This window comes from Microchirus variegatus (genome assembly GCF_963457635.1).
Source record: "Microchirus variegatus genome assembly, chromosome: 4".
NCBI classification, from domain to species: domain Eukaryota; kingdom Metazoa; phylum Chordata; class Actinopteri; order Pleuronectiformes; family Soleidae; genus Microchirus; species Microchirus variegatus.
This window is the reverse complement of record NC_139805.1, coordinates 22,259,991-22,281,716: the sequence shown is the minus strand read 5'-3', so window position 1 is coordinate 22,281,716 and position 21,726 is coordinate 22,259,991. Positions and strand designations below refer to the sequence as shown.

The 21,726-nt window shown below is 41.4% G+C and overlaps 2 protein-coding genes across 2 annotated transcripts in view; one reads left to right on the top strand and one right to left on the bottom strand.

Moving 5' to 3' along the window:
• hook1 (hook microtubule-tethering protein 1) overlaps window positions 1-8,173 on the top strand; it is a gene marked incomplete at its 3' end in the record, with an annotated part of 9,946 nt that extends 1,773 nt beyond the window's left edge. The window contains exons 2-23 of the mRNA XM_083887983.1: window positions 1-77; window positions 329-401; window positions 565-615; window positions 1,211-1,343; window positions 1,830-1,897; window positions 2,062-2,124; window positions 2,371-2,454; window positions 2,678-2,725; window positions 3,485-3,648; window positions 3,738-3,878; window positions 4,143-4,344; window positions 4,459-4,569; window positions 4,649-4,736; window positions 5,031-5,097; window positions 5,178-5,318; window positions 5,407-5,494; window positions 5,936-5,967; window positions 6,059-6,141; window positions 6,235-6,335; window positions 6,692-6,793; window positions 6,920-6,988; window positions 8,015-8,173. The exon at window positions 1-77 is cut by the window's left edge and continues 9 nt beyond it. Coding sequence (XP_083744109.1) covers window positions 1-77; window positions 329-401; window positions 565-615; window positions 1,211-1,343; window positions 1,830-1,897; window positions 2,062-2,124; window positions 2,371-2,454; window positions 2,678-2,725; window positions 3,485-3,648; window positions 3,738-3,878; window positions 4,143-4,344; window positions 4,459-4,569; window positions 4,649-4,736; window positions 5,031-5,097; window positions 5,178-5,318; window positions 5,407-5,494; window positions 5,936-5,967; window positions 6,059-6,141; window positions 6,235-6,335; window positions 6,692-6,793; window positions 6,920-6,988; window positions 8,015-8,173 — 2,145 coding nt within the window. The remainder of the gene's footprint in view (window positions 78-328; window positions 402-564; window positions 616-1,210; window positions 1,344-1,829; window positions 1,898-2,061; window positions 2,125-2,370; window positions 2,455-2,677; window positions 2,726-3,484; window positions 3,649-3,737; window positions 3,879-4,142; window positions 4,345-4,458; window positions 4,570-4,648; window positions 4,737-5,030; window positions 5,098-5,177; window positions 5,319-5,406; window positions 5,495-5,935; window positions 5,968-6,058; window positions 6,142-6,234; window positions 6,336-6,691; window positions 6,794-6,919; window positions 6,989-8,014) is intronic.
• Window positions 8,174-9,779: 1,606 nt separating this feature from the next.
• Window positions 9,780-20,847, bottom strand: LOC310926140 (uncharacterized protein; the record flags this gene model as incomplete). The annotated part of the gene is made up of 18 exons (XM_083888241.1): window positions 9,780-10,034; window positions 10,830-10,971; window positions 12,167-12,354; window positions 12,565-12,706; window positions 12,799-12,972; window positions 13,810-13,970; window positions 14,482-14,634; window positions 14,725-14,890; window positions 15,150-15,367; window positions 16,412-16,582; window positions 17,300-17,441; window positions 17,538-17,725; window positions 18,017-18,155; window positions 18,439-18,615; window positions 19,341-19,501; window positions 19,577-19,729; window positions 19,825-19,987; window positions 20,656-20,847. The coding sequence occupies 18 exons, from the start codon at window positions 20,845-20,847 to the stop codon at window positions 9,859-9,861; spliced, it is 3,006 nt and encodes a 1,001-aa protein (XP_083744367.1). The 3' UTR covers window positions 9,780-9,858.
• Between the last annotated feature and the right edge of the window lie 879 nt (window positions 20,848-21,726).

Here is a 21,726-nt window from a genome sequence, read left to right as displayed (position 1 = left end):
TTTAACACTCCTGCACCCTGCACGACAATAGAGGAACTGACCACTGGATCAGCAATATCACAGGCACTGCATCAGATGTGAGGACACACACACACAAACTTACAGAAACATCACTTTTGGCTACTTGAATCAGCAAAGCTGAGGATAAATGATTAGCTGCACTTATTCCACCTTAAAAAAACATATACAGAAAATCATATTGTGTGATTTTGAACATTAAGATTCATAGAGTAATGATTTGCTTTTAATTCATTTGTTGCGCTGTTGTTGTTGAGACAGCTGTTTTTGACCGATTACTTTGTGTGCGCGTCTCTGTTGTGTGTGGCAGAGACCCAGCATGGTTTTCTGATGCATGGCTTGGTCGTATCAAAACAGATGTTGAGGGCAACTGGAGATTGAAGGTACAGTCATGCTGTGCCAAACCAAACCCACTGGTTCTTTATGTGCTCATTTGGACTTTTCTCGTCATATTTTCCTGAACCGTATCCCCAAAATCTACATGTTTTTTTCCTCCCAAATGAGTCTTTTCCACAGATCATTTGACTCTGTTTCTGATCTCCTCAGATGAACAACCTGAAGAAGATCCTTCAGATGGTGGTTGATTATTATAATGAGGTAGGCTCAGTTTCTAAGCGACTAGACGAAAACAAGCGTGAGAGAGTCGGGCTGTTTGTGTTGAATCGATGCTTGTGGGAGTTAAAGTAGTGCAAAGAGTGCCCCAGGTGAAATGCATAAAGAAAAAAGTACTGGAACCCTATAATTTTTCTGTATGTTATGGTTGGGATATTGTGAAGTCCTCATAATATAATATCTGTATGATATTTCCAGTCACTTAGATATGCAGTTACCATTTTATTATGTATGCATATTTTATACATATTTTAATGTTCAATTTTTGTTGAAACTGATGTTTAATTTACGCTATATGTTCCCATTTTGCTTTTTTTGGCACGTTGCTATAAAAATAAATAAATCACAGGTTTAAATAATCAAATGAATAATGGCTCAGCTCCATTGAGGTGCTTCAGTTTTAGCATGCATGCTCACTGTCACACTCTTCTGACTTGCATGAACTGAGCACAGCCATTGTTGATATGCTTAGTAACACCTGTGCTTTTCCTGCTCACACATGTAAAAATGGCAGTGTGAACACTAATGTTAGCACCGTAACTCTTTAAGTATGTTTTTATCTCTCGCTCTGCCCCATCAGGTCTTAGGACAGGAGATCTCAAACTTCCCTTTGCCAGATTTGGCCCTGGTCGCAGAGCGTTTGGACCCAGTTCACCTCGGGAAGCTACTGCAGCTCATACTGGGCTGTGCTGTCAGATGTGAGCATAAACAAGGTATGGCACTGCTTGTATATCTACGGTGTGTTAGGTGGGTTTCTATCGACCTGTTTTGTGTGCATAAAAACACCCAAATAGAAACTGAAATTGCAATTCTTGATAAAATCATATTGAAGTTTTTATGCACGAGGCAGGGAAGGGTAAGTGGATCCATAAAAGGCAGCTTTAAAAGAGAGTATGAAGAAATCAAGTGACTTAAACATTTCCCCATTTGTGGTCAGAATATTACCACAATAATAACTTGAAGCAACAATGAAACATCACCATGTTGCTCCTTTTTCATGTCATGAAGTTGCACCCTGTTGTTCTTGTTTTGGTGACATGGAATTTGGAGCCACCTACTGCTTATCTTGGTGAACTAACTCCACTCCTAAGCTACTGACAACAGCAGTTTCCTGCTGAGCAGTGTAACTGTACATTTTAAAGAAGGAAAAACAAATAATGAATCATGTCTTTCATGACTCTTTCTCGCTCTGTTGACAGAATATATTCAGAACATCATGACATTGGAGGAGTCTGTGCAGCATGTTGTCATGACAGCCATCCAGGAGGTCAGCCCCACTTAAAATAACTTTCTTTTTTCTTATGTTAGAGATTCATAAAAATGTACAGAAAGGCTTGGTCGAGCAGTTGTTCCTTTTTATGAGTAACTTCAGCAGTAGCTCTGTTTTTAATGAGTGTGTAAAACAAACCCAGTGACACATTTTCTTTCCAGCTCATGAATAAAGAGACCATGACCCCGTTTGGAGCAGAACTGTCAGGGGATGTAGAACAGCAGGTCAGTGTTATTACTACAGAGACCACTGTGAACATTACTATGATTCTCATACTATACCTGTTTTTCTTGTCTGCCATGAAAACGGTTTATTTGAGGACTAAAACCAGTGAAATCCCTGCTGTGACCTCTCAAAATGGCTGCTGTGATAAAGGCCTAATTGCAGAATTCCAGATTCTCGGTGTGTGTGTGTGTGTGAGAACGTGAGTGTGCATGTTTCTTAGTTTAACTTTTCCTTCATGTGTCCAGTTAAAAAAAGCCCAGGAGGATCTAGCGGAACTTTTATCTGAGAAGGAAGCTCTAGCCCAGCGCTGTCAAGAGTTGGACATACAGGTGAATATGCAGCACACACACACACATAATCAAATGCCTTGGGTTCATTTATTTTGCTGTAAAGCTTGGGCCCATTGTTGGGAGCTGCTGTGGCAGAAGGACTGTGATCAAACAGTCTGGGCTCTGCTGGCTCTGCCGCTGCCAGTGGGCCTCTCCGTGCACTGTACACACAGACCACATTCAGCATAGTCACTGATCATCTGTTCCACTGGACTCTCGACAGATTGATTTTTTTCTGTCCCCAGTCTCGCTCGTCTCTCTCTGCTGCGAGGTAAGTCCAACGTGGCTGAAACTAAACGCATCTTAACAAACTGCTCAAATGTTGACGCTAACTCCGCTAACAGATGGATTGATTGGCATCCGTGTTTTAATTTTTGGCATTATTATTATTATTATTAATATTATTATTATTATTATTATTATTATTATTATTATTAATAATAATAATAATAATAATAATAATAATAATAATAATTCCTTCAATTGGTGAAAGCAACATCACGTTATTTCAAAATGCATCTTTGATTTTTTATAGGTTTAAAGAATTGTCCCTGTGCTGAATATTATTCTTGATCAGCTTTCAGTTCTAATTTTATAAGCTCATGTTTAGCTCAGGTTTACAAATCATTCATTGCATTGAGCGCCATGTTAATCATAATGTTTTGTTATTTGATAAAGTCTGTTTCAGAAACTCGAGGTTGTTTGTGTCTAGTTTAGACATTTTAAACAATCACAAGTTAATCTCAAGTTGATGGACCATTGTCTGTTGATTAAAATATACTTTTAGGGGGAGGAGTCTTAATTAAAATAGAACTGACTAATAAAAGTGTTAACATGTTTGCTAGATAAACTGCACTGTTTGCTTTAACAGCTGGTAGAGGAAGACAGTTTTATGAGAGAACGACTCTTTTTTTCTTTTCATCTCAAATTTTCTGCTTTGCATGAAATAACCGACCAAAGAGCAATTTAACATTAACGTTAAACTCTTACTTGTGAGATGGGTTATTCATATGTTGTCGAACCCGCACAGGTGGCTGTACTCCAAGAGGAGCGAAACAGCTTATTGGCTGAGAACGACGTCCTAACTGACCGGGCCAATCAGCTGGACACATTCGACGACCCCAGCACGCCCTCAGGACGAAAACACAGTCAGTTACAGCAGCAACTAGAGACTCTGCAGGAGGAGAACTTCAGGTTTGTCGCTTTCTGCGTAAATGTGCTGCGTCGACCTTGTAATGGTTGAGAAAGACTCGTTAAAGATGTGTATACTTCACATCCTTCAGGCTGGAGGCTGCTAAGGACGACTACCGGATCCACTGCGAAGAGTTGGAGAAGCAGCTGATCGAGGTTCAGCACCGTAATGACGAGCTCACCAGCTTGGCAGAAGAATCTCGAGCTCTCAAAGATGAGCTGGATGTTATGAGGTCTGTGTCTAGGGGAATGGTAACTCTGTGTTTAAGTTCCCTAGTTAATCAAACTAGTGCAGTACCCGTATGTGTATTTTTGTGTGTGGAAGTGGATCTTTTAAAAGTTGGATTTGTTGCATTTCTACCAATATCTCCTGCATTTCTTATCCAAACAACATCAAAGTTAGCACTGCACACACTGGTTCCCTTAGTAAGTCACCTGCCAACTTTGAAGCCTGTCAAGGCCTTGATGATGATGATTGTGTCACTGTGTCCGTACAGGAACTGTACAGATCGAGTGGTAGTACTGGAAGCCTCAGTGGAAACTTACAAGCGTAAACTGGAGAATCTGGGCGATCTGAAGAGGCAGATGAAGCTGCTGGAGGAGAATAACATGACCTACATGCAAAACACTGTCAGCTTGGAGGAAGAGCTCCGCAAGGCCAACGCTGCCCGTGCTCAGCTGGAGACATACAAGCGCCAGGTAATGTTAGAACCATAGATTGAAGTCGCGCTACTCCGAAATCCCTCTTATGTGACAACGTGATAATAGAAACATGCCTTTGTTGATGCTTGGTTTCTATGTCTCTTTTTTAAGGTCCAGGAGCTACACAATAAATTGTCTGAGGAATCGAGGCGAGCAGACAACCTCGCCTTTGAGATGAAAAAGTTTGAGGAGAAGCACGAAACTGTGATGAAGGAGAAAGAGGTGGGGCCAACTGTTGATGTTTTGCAAAGAAATGGCAAAAAAAGATTTCACTCACTAAAATCTGTATCTCTTCCTTTAGAGGGTCATGACGGAAAGAGATTCTCTTAAGGAGATCAACGAGGAGCTACGATGCACTGAGGCTCAACAGCACCAACTCTCCCAAGCAGGTATTTCTCTACAAGGTTTGAACTAATAACATAAACCTCATTGTTTTCTTGCCAACATTCAGATTACCAGACTAGGATAACTTATTTTTCTGTTGGTGTGATTCAGATCAGATATAGAAACCCATTCATGTGTGCTTCTAGATTAAAAGTGACATGATTTGAACAGTGTGCCAAAATCAAATGGTAATGGAGGAGATCTGTTGTAATAATAATAAAAAGATTTGAACAATGGGGCTGGTAATATGAACACAGTCCTCGCCACTTTGATATTCTAAAGCTTCATCTTCCATATAGGGATGCTTCCTTCCAGCAGCCCCAGCCATGATAATCTGGCTGCTGAATTGATACCTATTGAGTACAGGTAAGACGCTCTCCTTACAACATACAATAATCTTTGTGTGTGTGTGTCTTAGCACTGACTTTGTATGTGTGACTGTTCAGAGAAAAGTTCATCAGACTGCAGCACGAGAACAAGATGTTGAGAGTGCAGCAGGAGGAATTTGAGCGGGAGAGGATCGCCGCCCTGCAGTGTCAGCTGGAGGAGGCACACAAGACACGTAGTGAACTGGATACAGAAAACAGGTTAGGACATTAGCAAAATACATTTTAACCTGGTTATTTTTGTTATTGTAGTGAGACGATTCCATTTTCTTCTCTCCATGTTCTGCAGATTGAGCCGAGCGCGCATCACTGAGCTGCAGCAGCAGGTGGAGGACCTCCAGAAGGCTCTGCAGAGTCAGGCGGCCAAGCCAGATGATGTGAGTGTTCCAAGCGTGCAATGGAACAGTAAAAGAGGAAAGGGCTAGCAGAGTTAAACTTGGTGCTGGGATGATGTCATGCAAGAAATATATACATTTAGACACTAAAGGCTTAGTAAACGTGATTTAGTTAACCCATCACTGGAGACTTTGATCAGTCACAGGGCAGTTTAAAAAGTCTAAAATTCTAAAAGACAGTAGGACATTTAGCACAATAATATACTTCTATATTGACAGAGAGTTTCAGAAAGGGATAGATTGTCTCAGGTGTGTATGTGTATCTGCTGAGACGCATGTGTATCTGCTGAGACGAGCTCAGAGTATTTTATGTCCTGCAGATGGAAGTTAACTATCAGTATGTACAGTATACTCTGTTATTTACAGTATAATGCAGCCTTGGTGTTTGCAGATGCTTTAAAGCCTCCTTTTGGTTTTTTTCAGTCAAACCTCAAGCGGAAACTGGACGCACACATGTAAGTTTCAGTCTCCGGTCAGTGATTTCCAAGTTGAGAGGGAGACAAAACGAAGTCGAGGAAAGTAAAGAAAGGGCGTGTGTTTTCTCAGGGTGCAGCTGAATGAGGCTCAGGATGAAATCATGAAGAAGAAAGAGCTGCTGGAGGACCTTCAGCCTGACAACACTCAGACCTGTAAGCCTCGTGTCACACATCACATCATTTGTCCGCAGAGAGACACACTTCATGACTTCAGTGAGACCACACAATGAAAACCGTCTCTTTTAGCTTTGAAGGTGGATGAGCTGATGGCTGCTCTGAAGAAGAAGGACGATGACATGCGGGCCATGGAAGAGAGGTACAAGATGTACCTGGAGAAAGCTCGCAATGTGAGTGCCTCTGATTTTATTGTTTTTATTTCATTCTAGCTGTGTTACTACACTACTTTAAAGCCATTGTGTGCAAATGACAGAATTGTGCTAGTAAAACAAGATGGCTGCAAACAGGTTAGCGTATGACTGAAAACACAACATTTCAGAAGTGAATTCCACTGCTCAAAAACTTGACCATTCAGAAGTTTAACTTCATAATCGCTTCTTGTCTCCACCCACCCCCTGCACTGCTGCTGTATACACACAAATGCGCCCTCAGTCAGGTCTGATAGCATTGCTCGGCTGAGTCCATTTTCAGATGAAGGATGCAGCGTACAAATACCTAACAGAACAACTTTGTCGTTAACCCGCAGGTAATCCGAGCGTTGGACCCTAAACTGAATCCAGCCACCGCTGAGATCCAGGCGCTTAGGAACCAGCTGGCAGAGCGGGAGAAGCAGATGCTCAACCTAGAAGTAAATTTGCATTTTTGAGATTGACAACAGTCCTTTTAAATAAACGTTTATTATGATTATACTGGATGTTTTTTGAAGGACTGTTCTCCATTGGCTGAAACCAACACATTTTATTTTGCTTCCTAGCGCCAATGTGAGCAGGCTAAGGTCAGAGAGTATGAAGAGAAACTGATCGTCACAGCTTGGTATAACAAGGTAAGATGACATTAGTTTTGTGTTGTCTGTTACAGCATCATGAATATTCACTGTAAATCGTATGAGTAGAGCTGTTAATGAAATGCTGTATATTTGTAAGAGTAAGTTTTGGGCGAGCTAAATGCTAACACCAGTAACAAGACAAACCAAAGTTAGTCCAAAGATGACACTACAGCTTTAACCCTCTTATGACCATCAAGATAATCAAGCTGCCTAGGTTTATATTGATTTTATGGCTGTAGCATTGTCAAAAAAGTATAAATTAGTGAGTGCTTCTGCCCCTTTTTGCTCGTTTTTTCCAAAATAACTTTGACTTTCAATATTTGGCAATTAATCAACCATTTAGGAATATGGTAATGAGAAGCTGACGTCACAAGCGTGTGACACGCTGGTGAATCTTGTCTGTGATTGGATGGTTGTTCCGCACAAGTCCCAAGGGCTACCATAATAAAAAGTATATGGGTGCAAAGCTCTATTTCTCTGCTTTCCGGTATCCATCCATTCGTCTTCTACCGCTTTACCAATCTCAGGTGATAGGCCAGATCACACCCTGGACAGATCCGCAGTTCATAGTTTTTGTATTTTCTAGATGTCACAAACGGTCTAGGAGTTACGGTAATGAGAAGTATGCATGTGATGGACCCTTCAGACTGGTAACAAAAGGGTTAATGGTAGTGCTGGGCACTAGGTTAACGCACAATGCGTTTCCATGACGACTGACCGGGAAAAGACACGCATGACGTCATGGTTACGTGCCATGACACCGGAGTCTAGGCACCGTTTACCAATTGGCTCCGTTAGCTGCATTGGCTCCTTTTTGCGCCACGTCTACAGTCGAACTGGAGCGGTCTGTTTATTAAGCGAAAAGAACAGCGCTACAAATAACCAGCGACTCATTTTAACCGTTGACCTTTTTCCGGTCAGTCGTCATGGAAACGCGTTGTGCGTCAACGTTGACGCTGCTATCGCGTTAACATGCCCAGCACTAGTTAATGGTCATAATGCTGTTTCTTTATTTGCCCTCAGAGTCTGAACTTTCAGAAGTTGGCTATCGAGTCGCGCCTTGGCGGCCGCACGGCTTCCATGCTGTCTCCTGGCCAGTCTTTCTTGTCTCAGCAGCGACAGGTCTCGAACGCACCGCGCCGGACGCTTTCCATCAACGTGCCTGCCACTGCCTCCAAGTAGACCTCATCACAGAGCCAAAAGCTCTCACCTATTATTTAGTGAGCCTACAAGTGAGCAATCAAGTGACCTTAAACAAATCCACTCTCAGCGCTCAGGAAGGTTGTTGCAGGTTAGCTGACGTGGATGGAGCAGTACTTAAACTCAACTCTGTACAGTAAGTCACTCACCTGTGGTCATAGCATACAAGCTGGTCACGTCACTCGCTGAAGCGGCACACACCATCCACATCACAGACTTCTCACTGCTCTGTGCTCGACTGAACACTCGCTCTAATCTATTTAGCCTTGTTTTTTTTAATATGGAATGAGTGGAATGTACATTTTAGTCCAAGCTGAAGCTGGTAAAATATATGAATGTGGCTTTTTAAGAAAAAAGGTTACTTGAATGCCAATGAAATGTAAATTCAGAGCCATTGTACTATGCAGCGAATAGAGTAATACGTCAAGAAAAACTCCCCTGTATATTTAGGTGCTGGCCACCAACTGTGTTCAGGCATCAGACATCACATGTATGTTTTTTTTTACGCCCTTTACTCAAAGCTGTAAAAAATCCTCGCTGCAACATAAATCCAGGACTCAAGAAACTTTGATTTGAAAAATGTGTACGATTATCTCTAATCTCCAAATTTGTACAACTGTAATGTGAACATGATTTGAACGCCAGCTTTTGAGCCCCAACGTTGAGGCCAGGTTCAGGATGCCTGAGAATTGTGATTTGTGTCGCTGGTATATTTATATTTAATCATGGAGACGTTTTCAGGCCGTCTTGTTTGAGAGTGAAGAGCAATGAAGAGAAGTGCTGCCTCTCGTGTGTGTGTGTGTGTCTTAAATTCAGCTGCACTCACACAGTGAAGTGGCTGTCGATTGTTTTGTTACTATGTGCAGTAACACTGAAGGGGCTTAGCGTTGTCATGGCTCATATATTGTTTTTCTTTTGCAGTGGCTGATTCTAGATTGCTAATCTATAAACGGTGGAATTTATACAAATCTAATCAAACGTACAATCAAACGTAGCACAGCACATTAAATGAAAATGTGAAGTGTCTCATTGTGATGTAAAACTGGACAAAAAGACGAAGGCATTAGGCAATTTCAGGAATTTATGTGGTTAAAATTTAACTTTTCTTGTGAATAAATAAATAAATAATTTTTCTAAAAGTGTGTCTCACAATCCGATACATTAATCTCAGGTCTATGATGAAAAAATAATTGTCTTTATGTTTGACATCTGTTCAGGAACTTTTGTTGAAGGTAAAGGACGATGATGTTTTTGTGTTATTTTGACACAAAAACATCACTTTTTTTTATTTTATTTTATTTTTTTATTACATCTAGCAGACGCAGTTTACATACTCTATTAACTTCACCAGGGCACATTTATAAATGCTGTAGGTCAGAATCACAAGAATCAGAACTTTATTTATGACATTTATTCTCATAGTTCACTTAATTCACATCCACTATGTGTTGTGGCAAACAAAAAGCATGCTGTAACATGCATTACTTTCCATTTCCTGTAGAGGGAGCTGGAGATGCATCAGTGTTTCACACATGTTCTTTTACTCTATTGGACAGTGTCATTCCTGCCTTTGAGTGACACTGACATTTTGGCAATTACAGGAAACTGAGCCACCATTGAATATCATAATGTACAGAACGGTGTAGTATATTTTTGTCTGCAGGAGTTCAGCGGGCCTTGGCGTGGATCTTAAAGGGGAACGGCGTGCGCGTGGCTCCGGTGATTCCTTCTGTCCTCAGCTCAACTCCGTCCAGAGTGGAGAAACAAAACCTCTGTAACAAACTGACAAAGAACAAAAACAGCTCCATTCTGGCCAGGCCTTCTCCCAGACAGGCACGTTTTCCTGGAAAAAAACCAAAACAAGCACGACTCTCACTTCCTTCTCACAGTTTGCAGCCTGATTCACTTAATTCTTATGCCATGAGGTAGTGACACAGTTGGTGCTAATGTCACTGCCATCACTTGGAGCCAGTCTAGGAAAAAAGGGCTTTAACCACTTAAGCCTCACCTAATAACATCTATATCTTACAAATATATTTGTCACAATATTTCGATGGAAAATTAAGTGAGTTACTTTCCCCTCACCACAGTCCTTGGGGAGGAGGAATGTATATGAGCTTAATCATGGAGGCAACAGTAGTTCAACAACTCTTGTCTGCTGTGATGGAAAATCACTGATTTTCTCTATGGACTTTGGTGTGGGAGGCTGAGCAGGTTATTATAAGGCAACACGATCTTAAGTTTCTTCTTGGAAAAGACTGTCATAGTATAAGATAAAGCAGTGATCATTATTTTTAAGATAATAACTGGTGGGTGTTTCATGGCTGGTGTGTCAGTAATTCGTTCAATTCAAATAGGATTTAGTGGCTTCTAGTTGTGAGATTGCAGTTTGCAGCCATGCTTAATTATGTAAAATTTGACTTTTGAGTTGAATGTGTGGTTTGCGCGCTCCTATGCTGTCTTAATTAGTAGTTTGTTTGTTTTTTATCTCTCCCTTTCCTGTTTTTTAAATTTCTATACTGTTTATACTGTGTATGTGATTTATTGTGTACATTTTATGGTGTATGCTTTTATTTTGTAATATAAAGCACGTTGATGGAAAGTGCTATATAAATAAATGTATTATTATTATTATTACCTGCAGAGAAAGGTACAAACGCCTCCCTCCTGACAAACCTTCCCTCAGCGTTAAGGAAGTGTTCGGGGTTGAACGTGTCTGGAGTTTCCCATTCAGTCTTGTCAAACAGCACAGACGTCAGGTTGGGCATCACTAAGGTTCCCTGCACAAATCACGATGAAACCATTGTTTTACGTTAACATCACCAGGTCTGTAAGCTGTTGTAAAAACAAACAACCTTCTGTTTAAATACAGTACACATGTATAGGATTCCATTCAAGCACCAGAAACCTTTTACAAGTTGTTGTCTAGGTTAAAAAATACAGTGTCTTATTAACTGGTCCGACTTTGACTTTGAGCTTATCATGGACGTATTATCTTTGCAACGTCAGTGAGCTATGAACTGTGTCAAATGTTATCTGCTCTTCCATCTTCAGCCACAGGCGAATAACTGCACGCAACATAAACTTGCTTATTGGCAGTAGTGGAGGGGTGAGTACATGCAGTGAAACCCTGTATTTGAGTATTTTTTCAATCCTTTGACATCTACTGTAGTATATCACTAAAATGAATACATTCAAATAAACAGTTTGGCTTGAATTGAGCAAGAATTTTTCAATAATTTCATTGAAAACAAAATGATTTACATAGTAGATTGTATTTCAAATGTTTACAGTCCTAAAATAGATTTTGCTGACATCAAATTTTGAAATGACTGAACTTTACAATACATAATTTACAAGTTCTATAAGTTTTAAAATGCTTAGTAACCCTTGAACACACATAATGCCGTGTGAGCACCCATGGTAAATTGCTGTGGGAATAATACACAACTCCTTATATGGACATCCGGGGTGTGTGTGTGTGTGTTCACAGGTCACGTATTCAGCTTGACAAGATGTGTTATTTTTGTTGTCTTATGTGTTGAGTCAAAGATATGATTCATTTTATGTCGCCTTTTTAGTAGTGATATGAAGTAGCAATAATTGTGCAGAAGTCACAAAAAATAGACCGCAAAATGAGCCATGTGAACTTTCTTATATTCTTATCTGTATACGCTGTAGAGCTGCTCTGTGTTCTAAGGGTTAACTGGAGCAGTGCCAAGTGTTGCACAACTACATTATGTGTCAGTCGCTTTGCTCTGCCCAGAAGTTGAAAGATATTCAGCTTTTCAAGCAGATGCAAGAGCAAAGGTCTCCCAATGCACGTATACTGGATGTAGTCCAGCATAACTCCATCACAAGAAGAACACTTTTCTACTCTCTGAAATTAGGCATTTTAAAATGTTGTCTTGGAACTTTTCTCACAGTAAAACTACAGAATACTTGTGTTTTCTCTTGACTCTCACTGTGTGTTACCTTTGGTATGACGTAACCACCCAGTGTTGTGTCTTTGGCAGCCACTCTCGGTCCATTCAGAGGAACGATGTTTCCCATCCTCTGGATCTCATGGATCACAGCGTCGGTGTAGGACATGTTTGCTCTGTCAGCCATGGTGGGCTCACAGGTCTGTCCGATCACTGTGTCGATCTCTGCCTGGACTTTGTCTGAGAGGTGAAATAATGAATATCAACGTTACATCAACGAATATAAACGTTTCGTCTCTGTTGAAACAATGTAACATTATTTGTAGGCTCTGTCAAGCAAAACTACCAGACCTGACTCATTTTATGCAGGGGCAGCACTCAGTTACTTAGAGATATTCATCAATTATACACATATCCAAAATCCATCATAATCAGTAACTTGTAGGAAACCTTGGATATGAGGGTTCTTGATCAGGTAGATCAGGCCCCACTGCAGAGTCTTCGAAGTGGTTTCGGTGCCAGCGAGGAACAGATCCAGACAACACAGAACCAGGTTTGCTTCCTCAAAGCCCTGCTCACTGCCTCTGTTGTGCTGCAGAAGGACAAATCAATCACACGGCTCGGTTCGCGAGAGGGGAAGAGGTTTTCTCTTCGTATGCGGCACAAAACGACAGACGTACGTACGTTCTCCTCTGTCAGGAAGGAGTCGATGTAGTCTCGCGGGTTGCTCGGGTCCAGATCCAGCTTGTGTCCTTCTATCTCTCTCCTGATAAAGGCCTCCACAGATTTCAGGTTGCTGAAGATGTTGTTGTGAGGCCCTGGCAGGCGTTTCATCAGGTCTGGAAACGCTTCATAGAGCTGTTTAGAGAAACAACAGAGGGCAAATTCATTCATCGTTTTTTTTAATCCTAAACTTAGAATTACTACCTTCACTGTCTAGTGTTGTACTAGTTATTGGAATCTGCTGTCCAGTCTCAAATAAGAAGTACCTGTAATGGTAAAATTACATTTCTCTGTCTCAGAGCTACATTTGTCCAACACCGATACCCACCCAGTACAGAATACCAGGTTCTTTGTGAATAGTGTATTGTATATTGTGTCTAGCCTGCACCTTCCCGCAACACCAGCAGGGAGCCAGCTCCCCGATGCCTACAGTAGACAAAGAGATGTGAAAGCACCGTCTGAAGGTAGAGTCTTTGTCTATTGGAGGAATGCGAAGAGGGAGCTGCTCAAGCATAAATGTGGAGTGTTCACTTTGCTCTGGGTCTTTCTCCAGCAAGGATCGCTCCTGTGAAGAAGATCGACCTTTTCCTTGCTTCCTAAAGGTCCAATATGTAACATGCAATGGTTTATTGTTTAGTGTATAATCACTTCAAAATTAGGGGGGTTTTTTTTGCCTTAGAAAAAGCTTTTTATGGGTAATTTAAGTAATTCAGACATGACGTAGTCAGTATCACACAGACTGCTTTGGGCTGTCTATGTTTTTACGGTAGTGTTTTATTGATGGCTATGGAGAAAGCACATAGAGGACGCCCAGAAACACAATCTCATCCACGACTGTCTTATTTTGAAATCATGTAAAATTCTTAGAGCCTTGTTAGAAGGTTTCATACCACATTGTCCTAATGTTTTCTCACACACAGACACCCCCTGATTTTTATATTGTATCATGAGTGTGCAGCTCTTATCTCTTACTAGAGCCCATATGGAGCCTTCCAAATACGCCATCTCAGTCAGATTCTGCAGCAGCTTCTGAAAGTCAGGATCCCTGTAGTCAAGCCGTCTCCCAAGCACTATCTGGCAGATGATGTTTGCTACGGCGCTGTTTAGGAGGGGCACGGGGTCAAATGGCTCACCTGAACAGAAGAATAGAATAGTGTTCAGTCTGAGTTCACTGTAGGGCTGTCACATCCACAGTTCAAAAATACGCAGTCAAGAAGCACATCATATCCATCTTCTAACCACTTTATCCTCCACATAAGGGTCACGGGGGTCACCGGTGCCAGTCCCAGCTGACATAGGGTAAAAAGGCGGGGTCACACACTTGATGGTGCACCAGTCCATCACAGGGACACATGGAGACAAACAACCATTCACTCCCCTACAGTCAATTTGTGTCCAATTTGCCCAAATCTGCATGTTTTGGGCTGTGAGAGGAAACTGGAGAACCCGGAGAAAACCCACACACACACTCAGGGTTGTGGACCCTGGTTTTCTCCAGTTTGAAGGCCTTGTTGGCCCATCACAGAAATCAGAGAGTGATGTGATTTTATGTGTTGCAGTGTTAATGGAAACCAGTGTATTTTGGGTTCTAAAGAATTGTGTGTCACATAATATTGCTGTGTCTTTCCTGTTGTTTTTGCCAACCTTTCTCCTCCTTCATGGCCTCCTGAAGATGCCGGCTCTCCTCACAGATGCTCTGCTCTGTGCAGCTCTTGTTCAGGCCGAACGTGCGTAACGTGGCCATGGCAAAACGCCGCTGCCTCCTCCAAACTTTTCCATTACTGAAGAACAGACCAGCTGAGATGGAGAGGAAAGCGAACTTTAATCAGGCAGCACTCAGAGAGGCAGGTTAGTTACTTGAAACACCACCAGGTTTGTGTGACTCACCCGAGTTCCCGCGATAAATTCTGTTCACCATTGGGCTTTCGGGCCGATCTGCAAAGTTGTCGGCCTGTGTCACCAGGGCTTCCTTCACCATCTTCCACCCACACACAAACACTGTTTTGTGTCTTCCCAGACGTATGCAGAACACATTTCCGTAAACGTCAGCAAGCTGTGAATGCAGACGCGGAGAATGAGTGGCCTTTTGTCGAGCATGTGACTCTGGGTGAGATGCACTTTGTCAGCACAAGATATTTACCCCATGACTTCATATCTGGTCCTTTTGACATTGTTTAATACACTTAATGTTACAGCAAATAAATAAAATTGTGATTTTATATATAGAGAATAATTATTGATGAATATTTATGTTCCTCTTTTGGACATCAGATAAACAGCGTGACACAACGTCTTGATTCTTTCGGCCTTACCTTGGACAGGTAGATGTGAGGTTGCTTCACTTCGATGCTGAAGATGTTTCCTAAAAGAGGGAGAGCTGGTGGTCCAGGAGGAAAGTGAGGTGGGTCCTTTTTGTTGAGAAAATACACCAACAGGAGGATAGTGACAATGAGGAGCAGCAGTGCCTTCAGGTCGAGCCACAGGAAGAAATAATATCCCCTCATTGTGAACAAGAGTCGGAGCCGAATGACTGATTAGGATCACATTTGTCCCTGGTTAGAGATGATGGGCTGGTGCTGGAGCTGACTCAGGGCTTATGTGTGCACAGTTTAATGACATGAGTGTGTCGCAGAACAATGTGGCCTTTTAGTAATCGGGTAATTGTGCTTTCCACTGCAGAGGTTCTCAAGATTTTTTCTCAGCCAATGACCACCTCTTTAAAAGAAAAAAGAAAAAGAAGAACAATAGAAATTCTTAGAATCTGCAGATTTATTTTCCTTGAAGAAATTCATGAACTATTTAAGATTCAGAAACCTAACTCTTATTCGAGGTGAAAACTTGATTTGCAGTGACGGAAATAACCACCATCACAACATACAAGACAAAAAGAGACATGGGACAATGCTGACATAGATAACCAAAGACAACCAAATATAAACAACTGCCATCATCTAACTAGATGAAACCTAGTGGAATTGAAACTAATACTAATTGAAGCTAATATTGTGCATTTATTCACGCTGGGGCCATGACAGTTTTAATGGAAAGAGTAGTGATGCTATTCCTGGATTTTGACATTTATATTGTTTTAATTTTAAAAGAGCAAAATAATTTCCAAACACAACAACACATTAAAAGTGTTTTCTTTAAGTTTCATGGAATGGTTCTCATGCCTGAAGGAGAACCAGACAGATTTTGTATATTTATTGAACCACAGTGCACTTTTCTCCAATATTAGCTCCTGATAAATTATAGAATTAACTCAGATATATTATTGTTGACTTTTCAGGCCTAGCAAGCCTAGTGAACTCTCTGGACCTGCACACAGATATATTGATCCTCTCTTATGTTCCCAGTGTCTCATCCTCTCCTCCCTTTCCTTCTTCATCACAGTTAAAGCCCTCTCATCCTCCTCGCATTAACTCTGAATTATCTTTCACCCTAGTAGTAGTAATAGTAGCATCAGTAGTATTAATGGCCTGAAATAAGACACAAACCAACAAATAATGAATTTGGCTTTTTTTTTTTTGGATCAACAACATCCTTTGGTTCGGTGTTCGCTGCCGAGCTCAGCGAACTTTAGCGTGAACCTTGAAGGGATGTGGCACTCGTGTCGCACCAGTGACTCCCTCTGTGTTCAGCTCGACTCCATCAGGAGAAGAGAAGGTGAACCTCTGGAGTAAAGCTACCAAAAATAGGAAGAGTTCCATCTTGGCCAGGCCTTCTCCAAGACACACACGTTTCCCTGAAGAACAAACACACACACACACAGAGTGAAAGCGTAAGACCACAAGGTGCATTTTGTAGACTGGTTTGGCTTAGGAAGACCCCGGCAATCGCTACAAAACTGTCAAGAAGAATACACCCCAAGAGGGGGTGGAGGGTTGATGTTGAGATTTCCACATGGACAGACCTACTGGCAACGACAATGAACATCAAATATCGAATGTGTCAAGATGCGAGATGAGTCCAGAACTGGCAAAAATATGTGCCCCCAAACTTTAGGTCCAAGTAGATCATCATTACTGCGACAGGTCAAATATTCCCCAGACAGCAAGAAGGAACTATGGCACAGGTTTAAAGAAGGTGTCAGGACTGTCTTTAGATTTAACAACGATCAAGGTTGCAGATAGGAGACTGTTGTGCATGACAACTGCCATCTCCAGCCTGGGAACATTTCAGATTTGGACTGAAGAGCTATAAAGATCAGGTAATCTGCTGCCTGGAAGTCCCGCGAGAGCACTTCTATTGTTGGTGCTATGACCAAGTACTTAAGTAGTAGCTTTGTCAATCTGATTAGTCATCATTGTTGCCAAACAGCAGAAAACAGCAAGTCCATCAAAATCACCACACTGAGACCAGACCAGTGATCAGTGTCAGGAACATCAAGATGATTTTCAAGGTGGTGATTCTGGAGCTCACAGCCCAGAAAAAAGGAAATACTTTGAAGAATCTGATTTACCTGTAGAGAAGGGGAGGTGAGCTTCTTTCCTCACAAACATCCCCTCAGCATCGAGGAAGTGTCCAGGATTGAAGGTGTCTGGAGTTTCCCATTCATTCTTGTCAAACAGCACCGAGGTCAGCATGGGCATTATGGCTGTACCCTAGAAAACACCACTCACAGGTCAGCACCAAGTGATGCTGCAACAACAACAACAACACTTCTCATTTCTTCATATCATATCATATGTTAGACGTACCTTTGGTATGAAGTAACCCCCCAGCGTTGTGTCCTTGGCTGCCATTCTGAGGCCATTCTGAGGAACAATGTTTCCCATCCTCTGGATCTCATGGATCACAGCATCGGTGTAAGGCAAACTGGGTCTGTCAGCCATACTGGGCTGACGAGTCTGTCCGATCACTCTGTCGATCTCTGCCTGGGCCTTTTCTGGAAATCCAAGAAATGAAGGGTTGGAAAATGTTTAAAATTGTGCATGGTCAGCTTGGACCTGTCATCTAACATAATCATCAGAGATCCCCAAAGAGAGAGTTGGTGAGGAAGACCATTGTTTGATTTCTAAACATTGATGTTAGTATAGTACAGGTCTGGAATAATATTTGTATGTTCTGTATATCGTTGTGTTTCCATTTTAATTGTGTTATATTATTGCTCAGTTTCCGTGGATTTAAAGTGCGCAGTGAGCTGTGATGAAAGTGAAGTCAGAAGTGTGTCACCTACCCTGGACGTCAGGGTTGTTGATGAGGTAAACCAAAGCCCACTGCAGAGTGGTGGACGTTGTTTCTGTTCCAGCCAGGAACAAATCCAGAGAGCACATGGTCAGATTGGTCTCAGTGAAGCCCAGGTCAGACTTGTTGTGCTGTTCAGAAATGCATAAAGGGAATCAAGCAGCTATTATATGAGGACCTGGAGAATGTGTTTACACAGTCACATTATCAGCATTTTCAGATCCTTCACATCCTTCACATCCTTATACCCTCTGTATATACTATATACTATACACATAGTAATGGAAAAAAGCAGCCAAAATACTCTAGTTCTGATGGTTAAGGTGAGGGTAAGGGGCTATAGGGAATACATTATGCCTGTGAGGTGTCCTCACTAAGATATAGAAACAAGTTTGTGTGTGTGTTTTCACATACATTCGCCATTTCGATGAGGAAAGCATCAATGTAGTCGCGAGGATTGTTGTGGTCCAGGTCCTTCTTGTGCCTCTCGACCTCCTCTTGAATGAAGTCTTTAAGGATGTCAAAGTTGGAGAAGAGTTTGTTGTGAGGACCTGGCAAGTGCTTCATCACGCCGGGGAACGACTCGTACAGCTGCGCAAAAGAAAACAGTGGTTCTCAGGTTTCCTCCCGTTGGGGATTAGACCATGAGTGTCAGAGTGAATGGTTGTTTGTCTCTATGTGGCCCTGTGATGGACTGGCGCACCATCAAGGGTATGACCCCGCCTTTGACTCTGTCACCTGGGATTGGCACAGCTCCCCCTTCCTCATGTGGAGGATAAAGTGGTAGAAGAAGGATGGATGAGCAGTTTGTTGTTGTGGAGTGTAGAGAATGGTGGCTAGTTTTTTGTATGCAATAATCTCAACCTCCTTATTGAATGCTGCAGCATTTTGTAATACTTTTATAATACCGCAAAAAACTTGAACTTTAAAATCTAAATGAAATAGCTTTGTCTGCCACAGGACTCATTCGCCTCTTTTTATGGTGTCTATGAAGGCAGATAGTTGATAAGGAAATGTCACACAACAGACTAAAGTAATTAAATGTCGTATCACTGTTCACTCTCGAACTCTCGCGAGTTGTGTCAGTTTGGTTTAGTGTCTAAAAAACTGTGACTGCATCCGACTCCTGCAAACTTTGACTCCATGAGATCCTGATTAAATATCTTCATGTTGACAGCAAATTCAGTCCATTTCCTGGACCAGTTTCAAACAATCAACCTTTGACCATACATGTTGTCCACCTGGGTTCCTCCCACAAGCCTAACAGAGTGCATGTCTCGCTGCACAGTATTGAACTAAAATGTGTGTTGACTTACCACACCCCATATGGACCCCTCCAGCACCAGAACCTCAGACAAATACTTCAGCAAGATCTGGAAGTTGTGATCGCTGTAGTCAAAGCGTTTCCCCATCACCATTTGACAAATGATGTTTGACGCAGCGTTGTTGAAGAGGACGGCTATGCTGAAAGGTCCACCTGAAGAAGAAGAGTTCACTGTTAAGATGCAGTTTATGAACTTTGTTATGATCTCACCATGTCTTTAAGAATCACCTTTCTCCTTTTCCATCACCTCCAGCAGGTATCTGGTCTCCTCACAGATGCTCTGTTCCATGATGCTTTTGCCCAGGCCAAATGTGCGTAAGGTAGACAAGGCGAAACGCCGCTGCTTCTTCCATTGTTCACCATTACTCATAAATAGACCACCTACACACAACCATGCACAGGAGGAAGAGTTAAGGACTTGAGAAAAGTGGTTTGTGTTGAACAGGAGACAAAAATAAAGAGAGACATCTTTTCACCTGTGCCTAAGTAAAACCTGTCGGCCATTGGACTGAACGGTCGATCCACAAAGTTCTCAGCTTGCGCCACCAGGGCTTCTTTGACCATCTTGTACCCGGTCAAAAACACCATCTTGTCCCGGCCGAAGCGGACGCTGAACACATTCCCATAAACATCGGTGAGCTGGAGACATCAGAGAGGGACAAACAGTGGTGAGCCCAGATGAACTGCTGCAGTTCTCTACCGATCAGATGATTATTTTTCACAAAAATTTCAGTGCAGTGACAGACTTTAGTGAACTGACCCCAGACCAGCAACAGTAGAGAGAAGCTCCCTGGTTAAACAATGTATAGATTCAAACATCCAATTTAAATTAAGAAAACACAAAACCTCTGAGCTCAATGTGTTTTTTATAATGTATTTAAAGACAGTTTTTAATCAGATTCTGAAAGTAAGATTCTTTCTTTCTCAAAAATACTTGGAAATATTAACAGTGATGAGTGTATAGAAGGTAGAAGACCATCGGAATGAGTCATGTACGACGTCAGAGCGAAAAACACATTTAATAAATTGTATTTATATATATTTATAAATAAAAAAAACAACATGATTTTGTGTTGTTTGGCAAAACTTTAGATATTTTATAGCACACAACTAACCTGATAGAAATTTCTCAACTGTGGATATTGAGCTGATCATAAACTCTATCAGTAAAATATAAATTGAATATTTGAAAAATATAGGTAAAAATTGAAAATATAGGCAAAAATGTAAAATATAAGCATTATTTGAAAACCAAACATCAAAAATATTTAGTAATCCTCCAACAGATTTTAGAGTCCAGTGCTTACCTTGCTGAAGTAAATGTGTGGATGTTTACTGTCCACACTGAAGAAATTCCCCACAAAGGGCAGACCCAGTGGCCCTGGAGGATAATTTGGTGGATTCCTATTTTTGAGGAAATCTGTTACCAGAAGAAAAAGAAAAAGAAACAGGAGCAGCCCTGTGAGGTCGATACCCAACAGAAGGTTAAAGAGCCACATGGTTAAAGAGCTGAGCCAAACAACACCAGGAGAGGATGGTGTGTGCTTTTCTTCTCACTTCATCACATGTGGTTGTATAATGTCCTGTGTTCACTCTTTTATCATCAATACCTGCCCTGGAAAAAAAAGGAAAAGAGAGAGAAGAAAACAACTCTGAGTCTGTACAGAGGTGCTGACGTTCTTACATAACCAGCCACTGATATTTGACACCGCCTTCTTCTTCCTGACAAACAAGAGCTCTGGTGCAGAAGCGGTGAAACAACAGTAAAACACTGTCACTATGCCAACATAGGTCAGTTTAAAGAGCAGCCGTATTCATAGATGTAATGACAAACCATCTTCAGTGTTGTAGTGACTTTATATTCATAGCATTGTACACCTCCATATCATTGGAATCATGGAACACACAGTTTCCTGGTTGTCAAATCATCTAAGTAATAATAATGATTAAAAAATACTGAATTTTAATGGTTTTGAAGGATCTGTCTTTAGTCTTTAGTTATATGGTAATTTTCTTTGGGTAACATTTTTACCCTCAACCTCTGAGTTGAATAGAAAAGATTGAGTATGATGTTCTGTAACTGTTGAGTTATGTTCTAAAACCTCTGAATATCTCGATCCAGGTGTCAGGGCTGTCAGGCACTGCTATATCTGCCATCCCTGAACTAGAATCAATTTTAGATTCCTTAGTGGCAGTATTCAATCCTTAACCCTTTAAGGTACTACTCAACTATTTGGTCGACCACACTTTTAGTCACTCTATATCTCATTGAAAATGACGAAAACTCGTCCTTTGATGACGTATATCGGCAGGACGTTCGAAGGTAAGACTATTTTGTTGACATATTATCATTTCAGAGGAGTTGTACAGAATTATGT